The 26,238-nt window shown below is 37.4% G+C and overlaps 2 protein-coding genes across 5 annotated transcripts in view; one reads left to right on the top strand and one right to left on the bottom strand.

Moving 5' to 3' along the window:
* LOC117989072 (uncharacterized) overlaps positions 1–26,238 on the top strand; it is a 61,301-nt gene that overhangs the window by 19,875 nt on the left and 15,188 nt on the right. The gene's annotated exons all lie outside the window — the stretch shown is intronic.
* The window catches only part of LOC117989195 (transforming growth factor beta-1-induced transcript 1 protein), a 34,528-nt gene that overhangs the window by 4,998 nt on the left and 3,292 nt on the right, over positions 1–26,238 (bottom strand). The window contains exons 2-4 of the mRNA XM_034976524.2: positions 16,653–16,712; positions 12,791–12,964; positions 260–355 (exon numbers count right to left, since the gene is read on the bottom strand). Coding sequence (XP_034832415.1) covers positions 260–355; positions 12,791–12,964; positions 16,653–16,712 — 330 coding nt within the window. The remainder of the gene's footprint in view (positions 1–259; positions 356–12,790; positions 12,965–16,652; positions 16,713–26,238) is intronic.

The raw sequence follows: 26,238 nt of genomic DNA, 5'->3' as shown, positions 1-26,238 counted from the left end.
ATTGATATATTTCGTTGTCTTACGCAAAATACTATAATAAATAATCATTTATTGGACGAAATTAGATATGAGTCAAGTAGCCTATTAATAATAAGTAGGTATATAGGTATTTTTCAAAATGTTACATTAGATATAATTTTTTTTTTTTTAAGAAGTAGGTACATATTATGTTACACTAGCGTATTAGGAATAAGCCTGTAAAGCTAGATGAAAGTGTTGCAAAAAAAAAAAAAAAAAAAACAGTCACGTAGTTGGTTACCTGTTCCATGAATCCGCCTCCGCCCAGCTCTTTCCTGCATCCGCCGCAGACGAAGTGGTGCGCGTGCCACGACGCGCCCAGAGCTTGAATCACGCGCTGCAATATACAGAATAACGAATTACCATTCCTAGTTCTTGTGTATCCCAAGTATTTAGTAGTATCCCAATCAGGGAATTCTCGGCTCGAGAATTCCCGGGAAATCGTTGGGCTTTGTTCCCGGGAAATTAAGCTCGAGAAAACTCGAGAACTCGAGAAATCATATTTGAGTCTATGAAATTATAAAATCAAACGATTTGCGTTTGCCGTTTGTTTTAAATGCAAAAATTTCATTTGATTTTTTTTTCTAATTAACATGCCAAAAATGGTGCTGCGATTGTAATTTAATTATAAGTTAGGATAAGGTTAACGTTTTCATGTTGAAATTTTTGTTTATTGTTTGTTTTGTTTAAAAGAAAGAAGCTTTAAGTTTTAAGTTGATTTTTTTTCTTTTTAATGCTGTGCTTGTGCTGTAATTGTATATATGTATAAGTCACAAATGTCAGAATAGCTTATTTTTTTAGTTTTCTTTAAGAAAAAGAAGCTAATTATGTTGAAGACTGTCAATAAAAGTCTTATAATTATTTTGGTACTTTTATTTGAGAGGAAACCACTGAATTTGTTGATTAATCGCATTATTGGAACCGAAGAATATGCAAATCCGTACGTAAATGTAAATTTCTCGACAACCCGAGAAGACGTGAGAAATTAGCCTCGAGAATTCTCGAGACCCGAGAAATTGATAAGCTCGAGAAATCATGAACCCTAATCCCAATCCATATGGATTTAATTAAATTCCGGTCCCTATGGAGGCGGAACCCGGCTCGGTGTAGTTAATGCTGAGAGCATTCGTTCCACAAATAGCGCCATTGTCTTTGCAATGACATCACGCCTGTTTGTGAAAAATCTGTGCGCGCCTATAGAATACGCTATAGCTATCTATAGCGTATTCTATAGGCACTGCATCCGATCCGAATCCTTGAAAATACGGATATGAAAACTCGGATAGGTAGCTTACGCACTAATCAGTAGGGCGATTGTCTAAAACCTGCATCAATCATTATTACAATCTCAATTGTTCTGATTGGCTGAATTTGTGCGATTCTTGTTGCAACAATGCATTGTGGCCAATAGTGAGCGAGCATTAACCAATCACAGATGATTGCGATCGTGACATTGTAGCTGTCAAACAACTGCGGTAGGGCCACCGATCTCTAATCCAAATCGTTACATCACTGATATGGATTACTCTGGCTCTCCTACATATCTCCTCATTCCTGACTGAGCTTTCTAATCTTATGAGGCCCAGAAGCGACCGATTCAAAAAATATGATCTCAATATTTATTTCGAAGATCTATTCTTTTATACGTAGGTATAGTTGACAGTAGATAAGAGGAAGTCCAATATAATATATCAATCATCGCATCGTATCGTGGGTGCAAATGATTCACTCTGCAGTGCGTAAATATTTGACTCAGGGTCTATACGCACCTTATGTCGGTTACTCTGGTTCTCCTGTAGATCTCCTCATTTCTGATTTGATCACGTAGAGAAACTCCAAGCATAGCTCTCTCCTTCGCCCTCTTAGTGACCCTGAACTTTCTTATGAGGCTCATAGTTAGCGATCGAGACTTCAAAGGATATGACCCCAATATTTATTTTGAGGATCTACTCTTTTATACGTAGGTATAGTTGTTAGTAGATAAGTGGAAGTCCAATATATCAATCGTCGCACCGTACCGTGGGTGTCAATGATTCACTCTGCAGTGCGTAAAGATTTGACTCAGGGTCTACACGCACCTTATGTCGGTTACTCTGGTTCTCCTATAGATCTCCTCATTTCTGACTTGATCACGTAGAGAAACTCCAAGCATAGCTCTCTCCATCGCCCGCTGAGTGACTAAGCTTTTTTATAGCTAGTGACTGATTTCAAAAAGTATGATCTCTACAGTGCGACAAGCCTATCTTGGCGCGTGGCGAAAATCGGAACTAACGTTGCCGACTAAAGAGTCCCTTTAGTTCTTGTTTGAATATTCTAAGCCTTTGTTCTCCAACAGCGCCCCCCTGTCATTGTCATTCAAGTGCCAAGAGCCTTGTCGCACTGTATATAGGTATTTATTTTGAAGATCTGCTCTTTTACATGTAGGTATAGTTGTCAGCTCTTTTATACGTAGGTATAGTCAGTAGATAAGAGGAAGCCCATTATATATCAATCGTCGCACCGTATCGTGGGTGCCAATGATTCACTCTGCAGTGCGTAGAGATTCGGCTCAGGGCCCCAACGCGCCTTATTTGGCGAGGAAAGTCTGCTACGCCTTCAGTTCTTTACGCATGTGTCCGACTATGCTGTACGGCTAAGATGCATTGCGGCGTAATCATCACCGACCGATAGATGTCCACAGCTGGACATAGGTCTCTTGTAGGGACTTCCACATGCCACGGTCTTGCGCCGCCGCCATCCAGCGGCCGGCTCGCACTTGATTGGTTTATACTATATTCTGTGGCGGCCATTTTAAAATTCGCCATCTTGATTTTTAGGGTTCCGTACCTCAAAAGGAAAAGAGGAACCCTTATAGGATCATTTCGTTATCTGTCTGTCCGACCGTCTGTCCGTCTGTTATGTCTGTCAAGAAAACCTATAGGATACTTCCCGTTGACCTACAATCATGAAATTTAGCAGATAGATAGGTCTTCGAATCATTCGATTCATTCGAAGTCATCATTGATGCTCCTGTACGTGGAGTATACCTATCGTTACTTCAACCAATAAAAAATATGTTGATCACAGTCTAGGAAACCTTTTTAATAATAATGTATGGATTACATCATACTAGAACAAAAACTAATCGATCGGAAACATAAATCGATATACTTAAGTTTTTATGTTTCCCATTCATTAGTTGACACCTCACGCTGCGGTTATCTGACTCATCTGACTCACGCATACGATTGTTCCTCCCCGCTGTAGCGGTCTACAGACCGTCCAACATGTCGGCTGCCAACACGTTCCAATTAGTAAAAAACCAAAAAGTTGGTTGCCGATGTGTTCCAGCCATAAAACTTGCTCACAAGTTGACTTCCGACACTGATGTCTTGTTCACCAGTCATTATTGTTACATAAACATATGGAAGTCCACTGTTGGACATAAGCCTACCCTAGTGAACGCAATAACACCCGCTTTTAGCCATCTTCATATATCTAGCCCTAGCCACTTCACGCTGTCTCCTTTTTTTACACGCTTGCCCAAAATAAAAGAAATAGCTAACGAAACTAGCTTTTTTCAGGGATCATGTATGTATGTGTGCGAGCTTCCTTGTTCCACAATAAGTTCTGAACTGATTTGGATGCATGGGGTATCGTTAAAATCCTTTTCCATTCCCAATACACACTGTCCATTTTTTTGAAAAAATCAATAATATGGTAGTTGAGTAGTCGGATTTTTTTAATTACTATAGGTACTTGTTTTGTTACTTAATAATAATATTATGGTGTTTATTTTGATTGATTGGCCAATCAGTCCGACCATTGTGTAGAATATTGAAAGGGCTTAGGTGCCAACAATATGGTTGGTCGGTCCCACGTTTACAACGTTCAGTCGACAAGTTGGTACGTGTGTAGGTACATAATATCATATTATCTCGAGTCTCCAAGTCTCGGCCGAGGATGCAAGGTCAAGTGGATACGTATAAAACATACATAATTAACACTTTTTATGTTTATTAGTAATTGCTTAATGGATGTGTAACGATTATAATGAACTAGATGATGCCCGCGACTTCGTACGCGTGGATTTAGGTTTTAAAAAATCCCGAGGGAACTCTTTGATTTTTCGGGATAAAAAGTAGCCTATGTCCTTTTCCAGGTCTTAAACTATACCCATGCAAAAAATCACGTCGATCCGTTGCGACGTGATTGAAGGACAAACCAACAAACAAACACACATTCAGATTTATAATAGGGGTGATTGTGATTTTAAAAGCTTGTACCTATTCCGTTGCGAGAAAAAATTCTTTCAATTTAAAAACCAATCTAATTACATTTATATAAGATTATATTGTTGAGGATTTTTGCAATTAAACATAAATGGTTTCTCTGAAAAACAAAGTTTTATTTTAACACCCGTTTACTTTTACAATATTAGGTAGGTACATAGGTACAACAAACTATGAGTTCTCATCTGAAAAACAAAGAAACGACATTTAAAGTTCACTAATATCGCCTCCTCAACTTTATCCGTTAAATTATCTTTTTACAAATCAAAACAACGTAATTACGCCATTGCACACAATGCGTCACTCACTCCACCACAGACAAGTTGATACACGCGCGAAGCGCGGCAAACTCAATTTTTAACCGACTTCAAAAAAAGGAGGAGGTTCTCAATTCGTCGGAATCTTTTTTTTTTTTTTTTTTTTTTTTTTTTTTTTTTTTTTTTTTTTTTTTTTTTTTTTTTTTATGTATGTTCCCCGATTACTCAAAAACGCCTGGACCGATTTTGAAAATTCTTTTTTTGTTTGAAAGGGTATACTTCAAAGTTGGTCCCATTTCAATTTGGTGAAGATCTGATGAACATCTTCGAAGATAGATACTGGAACTCCTCAACGGATAAGAGTAAATTGCTCGCGATCAGTGTAATAGCTTAGTAAACAGTAGATTTTTAACCAGTCATAGCATAATTCCATGGGGCCACTAAAAATTGTGAAATAAAAAATTTTTACAAAAAAAATAAAAACCGACTTCGTTACATAAACACTAAAAATTGAAAAATAATTTAATTTATTACCGAATATAATTATGTATACAAGAGTTAATATAGTTCCATAATAATATTTTTTGGGGTCGGTGCCAATGAGGTGCCATTGTGGAGTCCCATAAAAATATGAAGTCTAGACGATTCGCGCAGCTAAAGCTAATTGGCACCGGCACCAAAAAATATTATTATGGAACTATATTAACTCTTGTATACATAATTATATTCGGTAATAAATTAAATTATTTTTCAATTTTTAGTGTTTATGTAACGAAGTCGGTTTTTTATGAAATGTCATTTCATTACATCTCCCCCCCTTAAGAGCGAAAATTCTAAACAACATATCCACACAATATACCTATAAGTTAATAACTAAGTTTATAATTAAGTTAAGTTAATATGAAGATAATATCTTCATATTCGTTTTCCGCTACTTCTTCTTCAGCCTCTGTTGTGACAGGTTGTAATTTTGTTATGTGGAATAAAGTTGATTCTGTTTTTCTGTTACCAGTGTCAATCCTATACATAGAGTTCGATATTTTCTCTATTATCTTGAAAGGGCCTATTTTTAATTCGTCTAATTTCTTTCTATTCAATCTATTTCCATTTTCTACATATACACTGTCTCCTATATTAAACTCTTGAATTTTCCTATTTCTATCAAATACTTTCTTGTTGTACATGTGGGATTTTATTGTATTCTCTAATGCCAATTTTCTATCAGCCATCCACTTGTCTTCCCTTTCTGTTATTTTTAATTCATTTGGTAGAATACTAACATTCGTACCATCCAGTAAATATTTTGGTGCAAAGCCTGTAACGGAGTGTTCTGTTTCATTATATTTCTGTATACATTCTCTTGCCACTGTTGTCCATGTTCTCTTATTATTTTTCTCATTTATTTTGCATCTTATTTTATTTACTACTGTTTGATTTAATCTCTCGTTCAAGCCGTTCGAGAATGGTGTATTCACAGCTGTAAAAATTAGTTTAATATTATTCTCTTGCAAATGTTGCTTAAATTCTCTTGAATTGATGCCCGGATATTGATCTGTCAGAATTATTCCAATCTCGTCTGTCTCTAGCACATTTTTTGTAAGTTTTATAAAGTCACTTGCATTCTGTGTTTTTGAAGTCGCAATAAATGCATATCTCGTGTAGTGATCAACTAAAAGGTGTAGGTATTTTTTTGTTGACCTAGAGCCTCCAAAGCCACCGATAGTATCCATTGACATAATCTCAAATGGTTTTGTGGCTGGTCCCAGTTGTGACATTAATCCAAATTTTCCTTGACATCTTGATTTATTTTTTATGCATATTTCACATGTTTTACAAATATTTATGATATTTTTTGTTAGGTTTTTAGCTGTATATATTGGACTTATTTTTTTCTGCAATTGTCTGATCCCAATATGGCATAAATCTTCATGCACCTTTTTTATGAGTCTTTTACTAAATTCTTCTGAAAGGATAATCTTTTCATGTTTCTTTATTTTTTTATAATAAATTCTATTTTTGTGTATAAGATTTCTCTTTTCTTTTATTGTTTCATTTTTCTCTTGGTCTTCAACTATATCTTTTTTTTGTATTAAATTAACTATTTTCAATAGTTCCTCTTTGTTATCTTCTGATTCTAATACAGGGTTTCGGCTCAAACAGTCTGCTTCTACATTTTCTTTACCGGGTATGTATTTTACTGTGAAGTCATATTGCGATAGGTAATATGTGAGATCACCCAATTCTTCGTCTGTCCTGCTTTTAATGTTCATGTTCTCTAGAGGTTTGTGGTCTGAGTAGATAGTGAATTGTTTTCCAATGAGCCAGTGTTGCCAGTATTTAACAGCTTCTTTCATAGCAAGACATTCCAAATATATAGCCTTTTTCCGTTTTTGAGATTCATTCAATTTTTTTGAGAAATATGCCACCGGTTTGTCTTTACCATCTAGTTGTGTTTGTTTTAGTATTGCCCCGATGCCCTCTAAGGATGCATCTGTAAAGATTTTTATTGGTAAGTCTTTGTCATATATTTCCAATATCGGCTGAGAACATAAATATCTTTTTATTTGATTAAATGATTCTTCACACTTCTCTGACCACACAAACTTTTGATTTTTTCTTAATAAATTATGTAATGGATCTAAGATAATTGCGCTTCTTGGTATGTATTCATGGTAGAAGTTGATTTTTCCCAAAAATTGTCTGATATTCTTTTGCGTCTTAGGAGTTGGAAAAGATCTTATTGAAATCAAATTGTCTTTTAGTGGTCTTACCGAATTGTTCTGAATTACATGGCCAAGATACTTTACTGAGTCTGAAGCAAAGGTACATTTTTTAAATTGCAATCTAAAGCCTTCTTTTATTATTGCCTCTAATACACTTCTTATGTGTTTTATATGTTCTTCAAAAGTGGACGAGTATATCAAAATATCATCAATATAGTTTACGGAGTATCCTGTGAGATTGTGCTTTCTTAGAATATTGCTTAAAATTCTCTGGAAAATTGCTGGTGATGTTTTCAAGCCAAAAGGGAGGCAGGTCCACTGGAAGTGGCCATCTTGTGTGACAAATCCTGTTTTATTTCTATCTTGTACCCGTAGTGGTATTGCCCAAAATGCTGAGTTTATATCCAGCGTGGTAAAATATTTACAATTTCTAGTTTTAATAATCAAATCATCTATTAATGGGAAAGGTTGAGCTTGTGGTACAACAATTTTATTTAGTTCTCTGAAATCTACACATAAGCGGGATTTTCTATTTTCACCTTTTTTAAATGCTAAAGTCACTGGTGCAGCGAATGGACTGTAGGATTCTTCGATTAAATTATTCTTTAGTAACATGGATATTTGCTCTTCAATTTCTAATTTATCTTCTATTGTACATCTGTATGGTCTTTTACTACAGTATCTATTTACTAGTAAATCTATACGAGCTTCATAATCTTTAACTGATCCTATATCATACTTGTCCTTAGCAAAAATTGTTTTATATTCCTTTATAATTTTCTCTATCTCAATTTTCTTTTCATTATCTAAATGGTCTGTCATACAAACCCTAACAAATTCCTGTGTTTCTATGTGTTCATTGAAATTTATTGCATCTGCTTTTATATTCTTATCTTCATTTGTGTTATCTTTAGACATCATGTCTATTTTATTTGTTGTTTTCTTTTGCTCTATCCGCAAGTCCTCATTTTGTGTTAATTTGAATTTCTTTATCATATCCAATCCGACTATAAAATCATCAAAATCCTCATTTTCTATTATATATACATCCACCTCTTCTTCTAAATCAAAGATTTTTATTTTTATTGTTATCAAGCCATCTGTCTTCTTCACACCATTAACCGTTTTCATATATGCTATATTCACATTATCTTTGTTTTCTTTTACTTTAATCAGTCTTGAATTTATTAACGAGATCTGTGAGCCTGAATCATAAATGCCGCTCACTTCTAATTTATTTTCTAATAAAAGCTTGATTTTGATTAATGGTGTACTTACTCGTTTTTTTTTCAGTATTCATGTCTACTTCAATAATGGAGTTATTAGCTTTAAAGAGCTTTTCAGATTCATTTTTATTTTTTTTAAACCAACATGACTCCTCCGGATGATATTTAATTCCTTTGTCCAAAGATTCACAAGTCTTACATGGCTTCTTCTCATTAGTTTTATTTTTATAAAAAAATGTACCACTTTTTCTTATAGTTGAGTTTTTCTTGTATATCATACCTTCATATTTTCTTATCTCGTTGAACAAATCAGTAGTGTTGTTGAGTTCGTCCCTGTTTAACCTATTTAGGATAAACCCAGGTAGACCTGTTGCAATCAGATCTGTCATTGTTTTCGGGTCTATCGATTTGTTTATATCTAGTATGAGCCGCTCTTTTTTTATAGCATAATCAATCAACAATCCTTCTTTATACCTGAATGCGAGGGCAGTTGTGACCATGTCCCATCCTTGATTTTTAAAAGTTTCCAAAAATTTGTCTTTCCATTCCTTCCATTCAGAATTTACTGTTAATTTTATAACCATCGAGCTATACCAATCTAAACAAGATTTTTCTAAAAATAACCTCAATATGTCTATTTTTGTTTCATCTTTTGTTATATTAAAGCGCTCACATTCTTTTTCAAAATTCTCTATCCATTGCATTGCATTAGGGTTCTTGCTTGTGAATTTTTCAATAATAAATTTCTCTGAAATATGTTTTAGGTTATGTTGATTTTCTTTCTTGGTTGTAGTTTCTATTAATTTTTCCAAGATATGTTGCAAACTGTCATCTCTGTGTTCTGGTTGTTTTGTGCTCATTTCTTCTAAATATTGATCTGAGAATTGCATATTACCTTCCTCATCTATGTACGTTTTCTTTAGATTTTCATCCAATTTTATCCATATTTTTCTACTTTGGTGTCTTTTTTTAATGCTATTTTTTATTTTTGAGAAAGTGTTCATTTTAACAATATACGTATGGTGAATCACCGGCTTCAACTCATCAGGTAAAACATAACATTTTCCTTCTTCTGTAGATATTGAGGTTATGGCCAATACATTAGATTTGCCATCACTTGAAGCTATCACCGTAAACTCAAATTGCAGCCGGTCCATCTTCCTTTAGTTAACGAAAATGTCGTTTTATAAGATTATATTGTTGAGGATTTTTGCAATTAAACATAAATGGTTTCTCTGAAAAACAAAGTTTTATTTTAACACCCGTTTACTTTTACAATATTAGGTAGGTACATAGGTACAACAAACTATGAGTTCTCATCTGAAAAACAAAGAAACGACATTTAAAGTTCACTAATATCGCCTCCTCAACTTTATCCGTTAAATTATCTTTTTACAAATCAAAACAACGTAATTACGCCATTGCACACAATGCGTCACTCACTCCACCACAGACAAGTTGATACACGCGCGAAGCGCGGCAAACTCAATTTTATGAAATGTCATTTCATTACATTTATATAAAAGGAAAAGGTGACTGACTGACTGAAAACTACCTAAAACAATACTCAAGTCTATTCAACTGTCCAAATTAATTACCCATCATTACAAGCCAACAAAAAACAGCATGAATTGCCATTAACAAGTTGTCTTATTAAGCAATTTTGACAAACACGCGTGGGAGCTCATAAGACAGTGTACCGTGGAATCGGATGCCACTATATTTGGTCATCGTGACGTCATCTAATGACAATGATTTTCGCATCATTTTCCACGAAAATTGTCCAATTAGTCACAATCTGTTTTTTTGTTGGCACAGGTGTTGTTCAAAACAAATCTTTTTTTTCTTAATTTATAGACAAGCGCTTGGCTATAATCAGACCTGGTGGCAAGTGATGATGTAGTCTAATGGCAGTTACGCACTTATCCGATCCGAGTCCGTGAAAATACGTTCCTTTTTAGGGTCCCGTACCTCAAAAGGAAAAACGGAACCCTTATAGGATCACTTTGTTTTCCGGGATAAAAAGTAGCTTATGTCACTTTTCAGGTCTTTATCTATACCCATGCAAAAAATCACGTCAATCCGTTGCACCGTAGCGACATGATTGAAGGACAAGCCAATAAACCAACAAACAAACACACTTTCGCATTTATAATAAGGGTACTGATAGGTGTAAATACGCATTACAATACACGTTAACTAGCTGATAACTACAAGAAGCCATTTTATGGTTAAATACAAACAGCTATTGTTTGGTTCAAATATGGAAGTTAAGGAAACAGCCCGCTCATTGAGCATTCAGCATCCACAGAGTGCATTCAGTGAAATGAGGCAAGGTCTAATGGTTTTTACGTGATAGGAGTCGCAAACGCTATGACACTTGAAGCAAATAAGTCCCGCAAATTACTAATGCCCTTGGCCGCCATTTTAGCGACTTCGGCACAAGACTGAAGTTTCGAGCTGATGGTATAGGTATTTTTATTTCGACTGACGTCAAAATGTCATCATTTCGATGTTAATGAGACATGGCTCCAGCGCAATAGCAATTTGCGGGACTTATAGTATGCGACAGTTTGAAATGGCAATCGAGGAGGGAACGCCCCGCACACCCGGGGACGTGCGGGTGTGCGGGGCGTCCCCCGCCTCATATCCTATTCTATCCTTTCCGTGAACAGCATAACCAAGGATTGCACAGTAATCAAATCTGTCTCTCAGGAAGGGAGTGCGAGTCAGACTCGCTTACCGAGGGTTCTGTACTCGGGCATTTTTTTCGACATTTTGCACGATAAATCAAAAACTATTATGCATGAAAATAAATAAAAATCTGTTTTTGAATGTACGGGTAAAGCCCATTCATATCGTCGCAAGAAAGGCAGAATTACTGAAGCGCCATTACCGAAAAGGTACGAACATACATAAAGGAATTACCAGCTTTGCCTTCACACTACTGCAGGAAAAATAGCACAAGAACATATTTGCCGACAGAATTTCGTAATATTTCAAATTTGTATAGAATATCAGCTATCTATCCAATTTAAGAGCTGAGCTCTAATCAGAGGAGGCAGCCCAGCTCAAGCCCATCTCAATGCCCTACTAATTTACGTAAGATTATTAAAAAAAGATAGGAATTTTCATAATCATCAGCAATTAAGACTTTACTCTTACACATTAGTTATGGAGTATACGTTATTATTTATGGTTCAAGTAACTTTAATTTTGGGCACTACAGTATTTAAGTAGCTCTTATTGTGTATTAACTGAAGTTATAAGTAGTAAAAGGTGTGATTAGACAAAAGTAATTATCTCTTACGTCTTTTTACTCGAAAAAACTAAAACAATAACCTACCTTTAAGGATTTTTAGTGATTCAACATAATGAGCCGATCACTTTTTAAGTTGTTTTAACATGATGAAACCAGACTTGTAAAAGTCCTTTCAGTAATTTAAGATTACGAACATTACATTATTGTTATAGTTCCAGAAAATTTGTCGTTTTCCAAAATATATACGTAAGAGTTATAAGTAATTTTGATTGCTATAAATATTTGAATCAAATAGCGGTTAAGAAATTTTGCTTTACTGTAAATTGAAGTCATTTTTACTTAAGCGCCACTATATCACAAACCAGCAGTCCAATTATTATGGTTTGTACTTCTGGACATAAAAAATGACAAATTAATAAAAGTTTACCTTGACGTCATCGAAATTCGTGTGCGGGGAAAAAAGTTATGAATTAAAAACGAAAAAGAAAAAATTAAAACGGCTTTTTCTCGAAATGGCCATTTGGAGCTTCAGTAAATTTGCCTTTCCTGCGACGATATGATACCCCACTTGTATAGTCATCTTACTTTGAAAATTGAAAATACTAATTATTTGTTCATGAACACATTTTAAATTATTTTTTGTGATGTAACCACAAATTCAGGTTGTCAGATTTTTCCTTTACTTGTGCTATAAGACCTACCTACCTGCCAAATTTTATGATTCTAGATCAACGGGCAGTACCCTATAGGTTTTCTTGACAGACTCGTGTCTGACAGACAGACAACGAAGTGATCCTATAAGGATTCCTTGTTTCCTTTTGAGATACGGAACGCTAAAAAGCAGAGATTACTCACGTCAGGGGTCCCAAGGTGCTGGAATGGCGACCTCGCACCGGAACACACAGTGTTGGAAGACCCCCACTAGATGGACGGACGACATCAGACGAGCGCAAGACCTTGGCGTGTGGAAGTCCCTACAAGAGACCTATGTCCAGCTGTGGACGTCTGTCGGTTGATGATGATGATTACTCACGTCAGTGATGGGGTCGCCGCACCCATGGCAGCGCGGGCTGTGGTGCTGCGTGTAGCACGGCACGCAGTGCACGCCGCCGTCGTGCTGGTGGAACTTGGCTCCGTCGATGGGCTTCCTGCACGTGTTGCACGCGAAGTGCTCGGGGTGCCACTTCTTGTTCAACGCTGTTACTATCTGTGGACAAGAAACAACTTAATAAATAAAGGTCTGACGGCGGAACTGCCGTGGTATATTTTGTCCCTTTCAAACCCGTATGTGGTCCTTTTTCCTTCTCCGGCCTCAACTCAACAACGCCTCGACGGCGCCAAGAAGTTTATAAGCCGCACAGGCTGCGACATGCAAGCCACGTTGTGGGGGGGGGGGGGGGGGGGGTCACCAGATCATCTGATGAATTTCTCTCCCGATTGAAGTGTAGTAAAGGGGGGAAGTGGTCATCTACCGTCGCCATCCTGAGCCCTTGACCGCGTTTCAAGTCACTGTCAACATCCCCGTGAAATCTGACATGACTTTGTTTTGTCCCCAAAGTGGGGGGAATACGACGTCCTTAGTATCCTGAGTTCTGGGCTAGACTTGATCTGTTTTGCAGTAATCCCTATTCCCGTGGCATCTACCATCACATAGCTATTATGACGTAGGCATCCGCTAAGAAAGGATTTTTGAAAATTCAACACCTAAGGGGGTGAAATAGGGGTTTGAAATTTATGTAGTCCACGCGGACGAAGTCGCGAGCATAAGCTAGTCTAACCTATAAACGTCTTGTCTCTTTGAACTGTAGTATTTACCATCTGATTTGTCTAAACGAATTCCAAACGGCCATATTTCAGCCGGTCTTTCCATTTCAACTTAATTAGTAAGCTTTACTGACACTAACGACTTTGGTCTCGCTTAGCGCCAGATTGGATTACCACTGTCCACCAAATATGGTGCAGTTCTGCTATTAATATGTATGAACAAAAGATTTACACGCCTAGGAGTGGACTGTGCTGCCCCCGGATTGTGTAAGAAAAACGTATTCATCGTTATCGTAATCGTCAAAAATTCTGCCCTTTGATTGGTTGATTCGCTGTTTGCATTTTTTCACAGCCAATCAAATGGCAGAATTTGTTGATGATTACGATAACAATGAATACGTTTTTCTTACACAATTTGGGGGGCTGGTGTGGAGTGGCCTATAGACCGTACTTTGAATTTAGACTTAAAGACATTGTTAAAACGAGACAGCGTTATATCATTGAGATAAATCTGTCTCTTTTTAACTGAAACTTAAGTCTGCGCAAAGTCAAAGTGTGCTTTTATATATCTCAGCCTTAAAGTTCAGGACTCTATCTAGGGAAGGCTAGAAACTAATTAAGATTTTATTAAAACTGATACTTGTACGTGATCAAATCAGAAATGAAGAGATTCGTAAGAGAATCAGAGTAGCCGACATAGCTCAACGGGTTGCGAAACTAAAGTGGCAATGAGCATGGCCCAAAATCCGATACATGTTATTGTTGGTGTTAAAAAGTCCTAGAATGGCGACCTCGCATTGGAAAGCGCACCGTTGGAAAACCCCATACTAGGTGGACAGACGACATCAAACGAGTTCCCCGAGGGAACTCTTTGATTATTGTTTGGGATGAATTTTAGTCATTGGGATGTAAACTGTTTCTTTACCTAATTTTGTCACCATCGGTGAAACCGAATGTAGCATACATACATAGAGACACATTTTCGCATTTGTAATATTAGTAGGATTTTGTAGACCAAGTGGTCGGTGATTTGCCAAGGAAGCATTGCGTACATATCAACTCTCCCTCGAAACGGGAGTTTATACTTTTCTTTAAGTATGTCCCGTATAATAACATACAGCCCATTAGACCATAACGGAGTGAGTGTGACAACGTAGGTAATTGGTTTGTTGTTTTTTACCAATTTTATCTTAAAGTGTTTATTTTCAAGTCGGAACACCTGCTGGTTTAACTGCACCGCGATCTGACAGCTACAATGTCACGATCGCAATCATCTCTGATTGGTTAACGCTCGCTCACTATTGGCTACAATGCATTGTTGCAACAAGAATCGCACAAATTCAGCCAATCAGAACAATTGAGATTGTAATAATGATTGATGCAGATTTTAGACAATCATTTGGAAATATTAACTGCACCTCGATTGCGGTAAACTGACAGCTACAATGTCACGATCGCAATCAGCACAGTGGCCCTACCGCGGTTGTTTGACAGCAACAATGTCACGATCGCAATCATCTCTGATTGGTTAATGCTCGCTCACTATTGGCCACAATGCATTGTTGCTCATTGTTGCAACAAGAATCGCACAAATTCAGCCAATCAGAACAATTGAGATTGTAATAATGATTGATGCAGGTTTTAGACAATCGCCCCGCTGATTGTGCGATGCTCGCTCAGTATTGGCTACAATGCATTGTTGCAACAAGAATACCATAAATTCAGCCAATCACAAGAATTGCGATTGTAATGAGGATTGATGCAGGTTTTGCGGAATCGATCTACTGATCCTTGTGACTTCTTCCACTTGTTTGTTTTCCCAAAATCATTTCTACCACCACACATTTTTATCATTATCATCATCATCAGCACGTCCACTGCTGGACTTGGGTCTCTTGCAGGGACTTCCACATCCATATGCGACGGTCTTGCACCGCCTGAATCCAGCGGCTCTCTGCGACTCATTTGATGCCGTCTGTCTACCTATAGGGGTCTTCGAACACTGCGCTTTCTGATGCGAGGTCGACATTGCAGCACCTTGGGACCCCAACGTTTATCGGTTTATCGAAGTATACGCCGACGCAGTGGCGTGCACGTGATAGAGGCATAAATGCACTGCTTACCCCAGTTGTAATAGCTCAATGCATATTTTTCATTATGACCTGCCAGTAAACAGGTTCTTACCTAACTAATGCCTACCCTGGCTTCGAACACTGTGCACGCCACTGCGCCTACGTAATAGAAGTCACTCAAGCTAGCTGTCAAACTGTGATTAACCAATCCATGATGGATGTGTCGGTTATCAGTAATATCAGATACAATGACGCGACAACCGGAACGGTCAGATTATGGGGATTTGTTGCATTATTTGTTTATCTTTAAACCAAGAGTGAATAGGCATCTTTTTTTTTTTTTTTTTTATTTGACTAACCAACAACATTTACACATACACAAGTATTTACGTACAAAAGGATTTATAACTAAAGGACACATAGCATAAACGTTAACAACTGGCTAGTACAAAAGATTTAGGTACAATGATGTTATGACTTTAAAAGGCAGTAAAGTAAAGCAAAATGTAATAAGGAATTAGCACGTTAAATCTATTAAGTCTCATTACAAACTGATTAATTAGCTCCCTTTCGTATGGAGATAATGACGTTACGACGAAAGCAGGTTGTCGTAGAATTAAAAATATTTAGCTGTCGATCTTTCTGATGAAGCGTATTAAATTGATGACAGATCTTCTACGTAAACGCGTCTCATCTTAGGCCACATCATCACTTTCCATCAGGTGTGATTGTGGTCAAGCGTATAATGACCTATAATGATAAAAAAAAGCTACTCCTTCATATCATTATCACATTTATAATTTTGGACACTGATTGGCATTTTTGGTTTAAAAGCTGACTTATCTAGGATTCCTAGGCTTAGACAACTCTTTTTGTGTCAAACTCCATGTCAAAAGTACGATTTCAATCCTTATTTTAAAGGTGACGAAATCATCCCTTCAACCGATTTTGACGAAGTTCGGTATAAGTAGATATAGCGTACATCCCTAAGAAGAAAATAGGCTACTTTTTATACCGGAAAATAAAAAGTAGATGATGGTGATGATAAAGTAAACTTACTCTGCCGCTGATCGCTGCGTTGCAGCTGTTGCAGATGACAGGCCCTCCGTCTTTTGTGGACTGAAACCAAGAAAAATCCTTGTCAATAATAATAAAATTTTGAAGAATTTATTATTTAGTTTGTAACGATGCATGGGGCTGGTATATAGGTTACCTATAAAAGCCCCTTAAAAATATCAGAATTAAAAAATTCGAATTTATTAACATGTAAGTATGTAACTATAGGACACTTTCAGGTCGAAATGGCAATCGGGGAGGGAACGCCCCGCACACCCGCACAGCCCCGCGCTAACCCGGTGACGTGCGGGTGTGCGGGGCGTACCCCCGCCCCATACGATGTTCATGTCAGCGTTCCGGTACGATGCCGTGTAGAAACCAAAGGGGTATGGGTTTAATAAAAACTGCCATACCCTTTCCAGGTTAGCCCGCTATCATCTTAGACTGCATCATCACTTATCAGCAGGTGTGATTGCAGTCAAGGGCTAACTTGTATCTGAATAAAAAAAAAAAAAAAACGCCGATTGCCATCTCAACCTGTCGTGGACTATACATATATTTGGTTTAGGAAAGATGTATAATATATCTTAATAATCGCTTGTAATACCTAATCATTTGGCACACAGGTACCTACGAGTTGATTTTTTTTTTTCTTTATTAGAATATTAGCCATGTTAAATGGCTAATATTCCCCTTTCCTCTCCAACTAAGCGTCAGGCTTGTGCTAGGAGTAGGTACGACAATAGTGCAACGGGCGGGGTTTGAACCGTCGACCTTTCGGTTTTCAGTCCACTCCTATACCGGTTGAGCTATTGAGGCTCTAAATTACTTAGGTAAATATTAAAAATATAAAAGTTGACATTGACCTTGATATAGGTACGTAATCCTTATCTCGATCGATAAATTTAAATGCGATTTCGATAGTCCGACATAAATATATAAAACCTAATGACATTTTTAGTTTATTTACTTTAATTAGTTAAGATTCAGTTAGCACTAACAAAAGTCAAAAACCATAGCTATAAATAGAATTATTAGGTCACTAAACATGACAAACAAAACTATAAAAATAGCGTTATAATTTGTGTCATCGATTAAAGATAATTTAGTATGCGTTGCGTTAAGCCTATTGTCCCTTAGCAGTCGTCTCCTAAACCGTCAGTGTCACGATCGATACGTGACTCCATAGTTAATAGCGCTTTCTTTGATGTCACGCCATGTCCCTGAGGTCACGGCCCATCATGTCAACTCGAACCATCAACAGACCTATTATTCAATTCAATTCAATTCTAAAATATTATTCAATAATGTCGGTTGTTGGATTTGTAAGATATAGTGGTGATAAATATTACGCAAACTTAAAACTTAAGCTACGAGGGTTCCAAACGCGCCCAGGTCTGAGAAGAGCTCACAACAAACTCAGTCGGGTATTAAAATAGCGGGTATATTTATCTCATCATGTGATACAAGAGGCACACGATGCGTTTGCGGTGCGTTGTCGCTCCGGAAAAAAGTATGGCGTTGCAACGCACCAACCCCTTCCCGCCTCGTCTAGGATGACGCAGCGGTACCGCTCAGGCACCGCAGCGCACGCGCAACGGGCTTGAGACTAGAGAGACGATGCGGCTGATGCGTTGCATCGCCATGCTTTTTGCCGCAGCGGCAACGCAATGCTCGTGTGGCATCCAATACTCAAATCCACAGCGGTGCGGCGCCGCACCGCACCGAAAACGCATCGTACTACGCATACTAGAGAAAGTTTCCATTTGGTCACATTATTAAAATGAATTGATGGAATCGATTAGTTTAATTTCAATATTGTGTACAAGAATATGCGTCATTGTCAAATTGGTGAATAATGATTGATTTGACCATGACTGCCAGATGACGATGATGATAAATAATTGATGATGTCTCTACTTTTATCTATCCAGTCCCAAAAATAACCTCAAATCTGGGAGCAGTGGGAACACCAACTGTTTAACACAAATCTAAAGTTAAAACATCTTCAAGCTACTGCAGGACCGTAGGTAATTTTCTATTGTCAACTAATTAATTGAATTAATAGTAACAAGCTTATGCTCGCGACTTCGTCCGCGTGGACTACACAAATTTCAAACCCCTATTTCACTCCTTTAGGGGTTGAATTTTCAAAAATCCTTTCTTAGCGGATGCCTACGTCATAATAGCTATCTGCATGCCAAATTTCAACCCGATCCGTCCAGTAGTTTGAGGTGTGCGTTGGTAGATCAGTCAGTCAGCCAATCCTTTTATATATTTAGATATATCGTAAACTTTTACAAAATTATAGGATTGTTAAACAATCGCGTTTTTTGTGGTAATAGGTATATCATATCAGTAATCATCAGTACCTACCTACTATCACCTGTCTTCGTTTTTGCCTGCGTTCTGGTTACATCCTGTATAACTTTGAATACCTATATTTTAGTGCAAAATTAAATGAACATCTGTCATTTTCGTTAAATAGTCAAGAGGAGTGTACCCAATTGTCAGTAATAAAGCAATTAAAGACATAGAAGTAGGTCATCGCATTGCACATGTCTATCACTAACTCAATGCTATGTCGATAGCTTCCATGTCAAGCAACCATTCGCGAGTCCCGGGAGAATATTACTAGGTGGGCCATTGGCGCGCCGGTCATAGAGGCATAAAAGCATTGCTTACCCTATCAATACCTATATTATAAATGGGAAAGTGTTTGTTTGTTGGTTTGGAGCACGACTCTCTCTATCATCCTCTGAAACCCTGAGTTTTTAAGTTAGTAGTACCCTGGTAGTAAGTACTAGGTACATTGTATAGCCTCATTATAAGCCTCAATAGCTCAACGGGTAGAGGAGTGGACTGAAAACCGAAAGGTCGACGGTTCAAACCCCGCCCGTTGCACTATTGTCGTACCTACTCCTAGCACAAGCTTAAGGCTTAGTTGGAGAGGAAAAGGGAATATTAGTCATTTCACATGGCTAATATTCTTTTAAAAAAAAAAAAAAAAAAATATTGTACTTGTAGTTAGCGACTATTGACTCATATCATCATCATCATCAACCGATAGACGTCCACTGCTGGACATAGGTCTCACAGTCCACACGCCAGGGTCTTGCGCCGCCTGGATCCAGAGCGGCTCCCTGCGACTCGTCTGATGTCGTCCGTCGACCTAGTGGGGGGTCTTCCGACGCTGCGTCTTCCGGTGCTAGGTCGCCATCCCACCACTTTGGGACCCCAACGTCTATCGGTTGTACGAACTATGTGCCCTGCCCATTGCCACTTCAGCTTCGCAACCCGTTGAGCTATGTCAGTTACTCCAGTTCTCCTACTACTGACTCATATACCGCGATCATATTTAATTTTTGCACCCACTTGTTATTTACAAAATGTTATAAATAATACTGATTGAATCTATTTTCCTTGTTTGTCAATCAAGTACATAACAACATGTCATATTTTTTAATGATATTTTCCTGAAAATGAATCATTGGGATTATTGAATGTTATCGGCAGGACATTATAAACTGATATCGTAAAATGTTTCGAAATGAAGAACATTGTAAAAGGATTATATCATTTATCTTTTACGTAGTTACCTATCTAGGTATATTTTTATGGCTTACTAGCTGATGCCCACGACTTCGTCCGTTCGCATGGATATAGGTTTTTTTGAAAATTCCGTGGGGACTCATTATTTTTTCAATTGAGAACCCAAACTTATTTTTATGGAGAGCGTTTGGGGAGCGCGCTAGCTGGCATCACCATGATCATTCCATCGATTGCTCACTACAGAGCACGGGTCTCCTCTCAGAGTGAGAAGGGTTTTGGCCATAGTCTACCACGCTGGCACCAAGTGCGGATTGGCACACCATTGAGAACATTGTGGGGAACTCTCAGGCATTTATGTATAGTCCGCGACAGGTTGGGACGGCGATCGGGGTATGAATTGGGGGACGCTCGGACGCGAGAGCTGTGCGGGTGTGCGGGGCGTTTCCTCCCCGATTGCCATTTAGATTCCGCACGATGTTTTCCTTCACTGTTAAAACAAGTGATATTTAATTACTTAAAACGCACATAACTCTGAAAAGTTAGAGGTGCTTGCCCGGGATCGAACCCCCGACCACATGAGTAGATATTGCTACCCGACCTTTAATTAAGAGGCGGACGTCCTAACCACTAGGGCTAGGGCTATCACAGCTTTTTATAGGACAACAAACGAATATTTAAATTGGTGGTTAGTGGTTACGTACCTACTTATTTTTGCCAACATATTATATTTTTGTGTGTATAAAATTTTCCTTAGGTGCATGACGTGTTGTACATCACATTAGGTACCATAAAATATGTCTTATGTCCATTAAAAGACCACTTTATGGACATTAATTTGTTTACGCGCAATGTCTTGATTCTTAAATAAATATTATTTATGTCTTCATTATAATGTTGTATGTTGGTTTGTATGTAAAACAACATATTGTTGCGCATTATCCTTATAAACTGTTAGATCTTCGTGTGATAAGGCAATTTCTATTGTAATGGTTAATTAAAAATTACTGAGCGTAAATTATACTTATTACCTACTAGCTGATGCCCGCGACTTCGTCCGCGTGGATTTAGGTTTTTAATAATCCCGTGGGAACTCTTTGTTCTAGCCTATGCCCTTCCCCGGGATGAAATCTATCGCTGTACCAAATTTCGTCAAAATCAGTTGAACGGATAGGCCGTGAAAGGCTAGCAAACAGACAGACGGACAGACAGACAGACACACGTTGGCATTTATAATATTAGTATGTAAGTATGTATTTTGGTTCTAATGCACGATTGAGCTGCACTTTTGGTTACTGCTCCTTCCTAGAAATCTAGAAAGAAAGTTGGGAAAATTTACGCCTTAGATGTTATAAGGCCCGCAAATTGCTATTGAGCTGGAACCATGTCTCATTAACATCGAAATGACGTCATTTTGACGTCAGCCGAAATAAAAATATATATCATCAGCTCGAAATTTCAGTCTAGTGCTGACGTCACTAAAATGGTGGCCACGCGCATTAGCAATTTGCGGGACTTACATGAAAAAAAAATCGGTCACCTAAATCCTGCGAAATGTTTTCAGCACAACTAGTGTGACATAAAGTCGCATATTTTTACCGGCCGGTTGATTTATATCAATTGTACATTTCGTGATGGCTTCAACCTAAATATCTCAGTAGTAATAATCATCATTCTTGGATTTTACTCCACTCTCTAATCTAGTACAAGACCTCCGTTGCCCTTACGGAAATACATTTCGCGTGGGAAGCATTGTGATCAAAACTTCTATATCTATACTAATATTATAAAGAGGTAATGTTTGTTTGTTTGTTTCATCTTTGAAACTACTGAACCGATTTAAAAAAAAAAATCTTTTTTATTCGTATAAACTTTTACAAGTACTTACGAATGGTCGGATGCATCTACCACTGGTTCGGAATGCCTTTCCTACCGAGAAGAACCAGCAAGAAACTCGGCGGTTGCTCTTTTCAAATATTTGATATAGGTACAAGATTATGCCATGTATAAAATAGTATTTGCAGTCTTGTGCGTTGCTGGAACGAGCTGCAGGTCAAATCCACGCTCTTTTATCATTTAGATAATCTTCAATTGTGTAATATGCTTTTTTCAGGAGCATATTTTTAATAGATTTTTTAAACTTGTGCAAAGGTAAGTCCAAAATAGTTTGCGGGATTTTATTAAAAAAATTCTTTCACCAGTAGAAAGCTACATTATTCCCGAATGACATTGGCTATATTTTATTTTCAAAAAGAGAGATCCCTTCGAAAATTGCAATAAAGTGAAAAAAGTCATCTCATCTGTGAGCTTCCGTGCTTGTTCGTCTTAAACAGCTCTAAAAAAAGTATCTTTTACGGTAGGCTCCCAATAACCATTTTTATGATTTTCAAATGTGGTCTAAAATAAAGCTTTACTTTCGAAGGTGTTTTTACTATCTTAGTATTAATCCTTATCAAAATAAAATTGTTTGTCGTCGCAAGTATTTGATTTAGACCAAAATTATTGTTCTTTCTATCATTTTATTTAGAATAATATCTTAGGAGATATCACGAAAAAATTAAAATAATGGCGACGGCTGCGGCAGTCTGTGCACGCAGCGCGATTACGTCGCAGTACAATGATATTGGAGGATATACCTACCAAGTAAAGACTTTTTGAACTCGAGGACCCAACTCCTCAGCCCTGATGCTGCAAGGAATTGCATCTTAAATCGTGGTGATACCATGGGATTTTTTTAGAATCATGCGTTTAAATGTTTTTACGAAATTTGGTACTGAGATATCTTGCATCACGGGGACGGGCTACTACGGATAGGTTACTTTTGTCCTAAAAACTCGGGATTTTTAAAAACCTAAATCCACGCGGGCGAAGCCGCGGGGATCAGCTATCCACTACTATAGTATTAATAGTTTGGGCGTTCGTTGGGATAAATTAGCATATATAACGAATCTGCGTTTTTTGCACACTTTCCGAATATTTTTGGGTTTTGCGTTTTCAAGTGTCATTGCTTGCTAATTACGCCGTGACGCCATTATGATAATTAACTTTAACAACAGTAATACCCTTTCCAATAGATATTTTGTCAAAAACAAGAAATCATATTATTTTGGACGTATTACAAGTTTTTTTTTTACAATTTTAATTTTTCTGGCGTGTCTTAAAATTACATAGGTAGAACGGTTTGGATGTAGGTGGTAATCGTTTTTTTTGTCTTTCCATCAGAGTCAGCTACCCCAATCTGTACATGATATATGTCTATCCTAAAATTCTATGGCCTATTTTTGGCTGACAATAGGAATGTTGACTTCTAGTCAAATCAGCGACTTTTTATCAAACGTCAAAAAGGAGCTTGTATGAAATCTCAGAATAAATACCTTTAGAAGTAGCCCTATTTGTGACACTTACTGTTAGAGCGAGATAGCTAAATGCATTTAAGCTCTTATTAGAACGTGACAAAATGATTATGTTTTGTCCTTATCACCGTGGCCACTTTTTTTGTTTGCCAAAATGTATTTGTACGTGAGATTTTGACAAACAACATGAAGTGAGGTTATGTTGACTCAAGTATTGTAAATAAATAATTGATTCGTTTTGTTGTTTTATGTTTTTGAAGTTATTATGTAATGGTGGGTTGCAGTATACTTGGCTACAATAGCCGAAGCGAACGTAAAATAGACGGAATAACATTTCACAATTAAGTACCTCTGCTTGAGCGAGAGGGACTGAGGGGGCCACGCTAGTTGCATATCTGGTATATCTGTGTATGAAATACATAGATGTGACGTCGTAAACATTTGACTAATTTGACGTCAGTACTTTTATAGTTAAATCGATAGTTTAAAATGTTTAGCAAACTTAAAAGTAACTATTTAATAATTCCTAAGACATAATTTATTTTTGACCTAAATTATTGGATTGATTTTCCTTTTTATAGAGCAAAATTTTTCACTAGGAATTCGACGGGCGGCCGGTGCAAATTCTGCTCGACTTGAAACATTTTTCAGCGCACTCGTTACCAATCTAGTTAGTCACCATTCCAGCATGCACGCCAGCTATTTTGGCAGGCACCTGTCTCAGGCATGCCGCATGCCGCATGCCGCATGCCCAACAATAAGAGATCCCGCGGACCGTGTGAAATGGTGAGATGTGTGGATATTTATAATTGTAATCCAGTCGGTGTCCGCCACGCGAGTGGAAATAGATTTTTTATGCTCGTACATTAACTATAATAGATTTATCTTGTTTTGCCTGTGGGTGGACTCTTCACGGCAAAAGATTTCGTTTTTGAAGAGCGTAGTGAAAAATAATTTTATTGGAGTATCGTCATTGTGCGAAACATCGTGAGGAAACCTGCATCACCTGCATGCCTGGCAGTTCATGTTCCCAAAGATGTGTGGAGTCTACCAATTCGCACTTGGTCAGCGTGGTGGAGTATTTGCTAAACCTTTCTAATTTTAAGAGAAAATTTTTTGATGATTTTTTTCTAATGATTTGAAGAATTTATTTTAATTCAGAAGATTGAATGCTAAAGAGTAACGCAATCAAAGGGATTGGTCAAAAGTAGGTTATTGTCTGAATATACAGTGAAATAAAATAAAAATCAGGATTTTAGAATCTTAGTGCTAAAAAAATATACGAAACATTTCACCGCAATTAATAGCCTCATCTGGTGACAGAGGGGCTGGCTCATTTTTTGCGCAACGGATCAGCCTGGCTGTCCAGCGCGAAAATGCAGCAGTATCTAGGCACCATTCCACGCGGGCATTATTTGTACTTATAGTAATTAGATAAGGCTAGATTTAAGTTTTATTGTAATATACTAGCTGATAGCCGAGACTTCGTATGCGTGGATTTTTTTTTAATCCAGTGGGAACTCTTTGATTTCCCTGGATAAAAAGTAGCCTATGGTCACTCTCCAGGTCTTTAACTATGCAAAAAATCACGTCGATCCATTGTTCTGTTGTGACGTGATTGAAGGACAAACCAACAAACAAATACACATTCACATTATTTTATAATATGTGTGTGATTTTCAATTTTTTTTAATCAATTTATTCTCGAAGTTCCAAATAGCTACTTTTAAACAAGAGTTGGTATATAAGTGAAGTAAATTCTATAATTACTGCGAATGTTGTTTTACTATTTTCACCATACGTGTCGTCAAAAACTTGTAGATTCATTGACTTTTCACTAATAGTTGGCTGGCCGCCAGAAAGTATTTTTTACTTCATATTTCATGTTTCTGTCTGGTCATGGCCACATCACAAATATAAAGGACAATCGGAAAAAATAGTTTATAATATTATTTCAGAATTTTTAGGGTTACGTACCTCAAAAGGAAAAACGGAACCCTTATAGGATCACTTTGTTGTCTGTCTATCTGTCAAGAAACCTACAGGTTACTTCCCGTTAAAATTTGGTAGGTAGGTGGGTCTTACAGCAGACATAAGGGGACAACTCTGAAAACCGTGAATTTGTGGTTACATCACACAAAAAAAGTTAAATGGTGGTCATGAACTAATAATTAGTATTTTCAATTTTCGAAGTAAGATAACTATACCAAGTGGGGTATCATTTGAAAAAGCTGCACTTGTTCATTCTAAAATAGATTTTATTTATTTTTATGCATCATAGTTTTTGAATTATCGCGCAAAATGTCGAAAAAATACAACTGTAGTACGGGACCCTCCGTGAGCCAGCCTGACTCGCACTTGACCGGTTTTTGTAAGTAATAGTAGAATTTCAGTGTTTGAACTTTGAAGCAGATATGAAACAGTTAAAAATCTTGTTTATCAAATATATACTATTCCTCTTAGACAGACTTCTTGATAGTCTACATACATCCTAAAGCATCATGACAGTTGTCATGGTGCTGGTCTAGGCTCTCTCTACTGACGCTTAATATTTAAGTCCCGCAAATTGCTAATGCGCGTGGCCGCCATTTAGTGACGTCAGCACTAGACTGAAGTTTCGAGCTGATGGTATATTTTTTATTTCGGCTGACGCCAATGTTTCATTTCGATGTTAATGAGACATGGCT

Source organism: Maniola hyperantus, chromosome 15, assembly GCF_902806685.2.
Source record: "Maniola hyperantus chromosome 15, iAphHyp1.2, whole genome shotgun sequence".
Lineage (NCBI taxonomy): Eukaryota > Metazoa > Arthropoda > Insecta > Lepidoptera > Nymphalidae > Maniola > Maniola hyperantus.
This window is presented reverse-complemented; position numbering and strand designations above follow the sequence as displayed.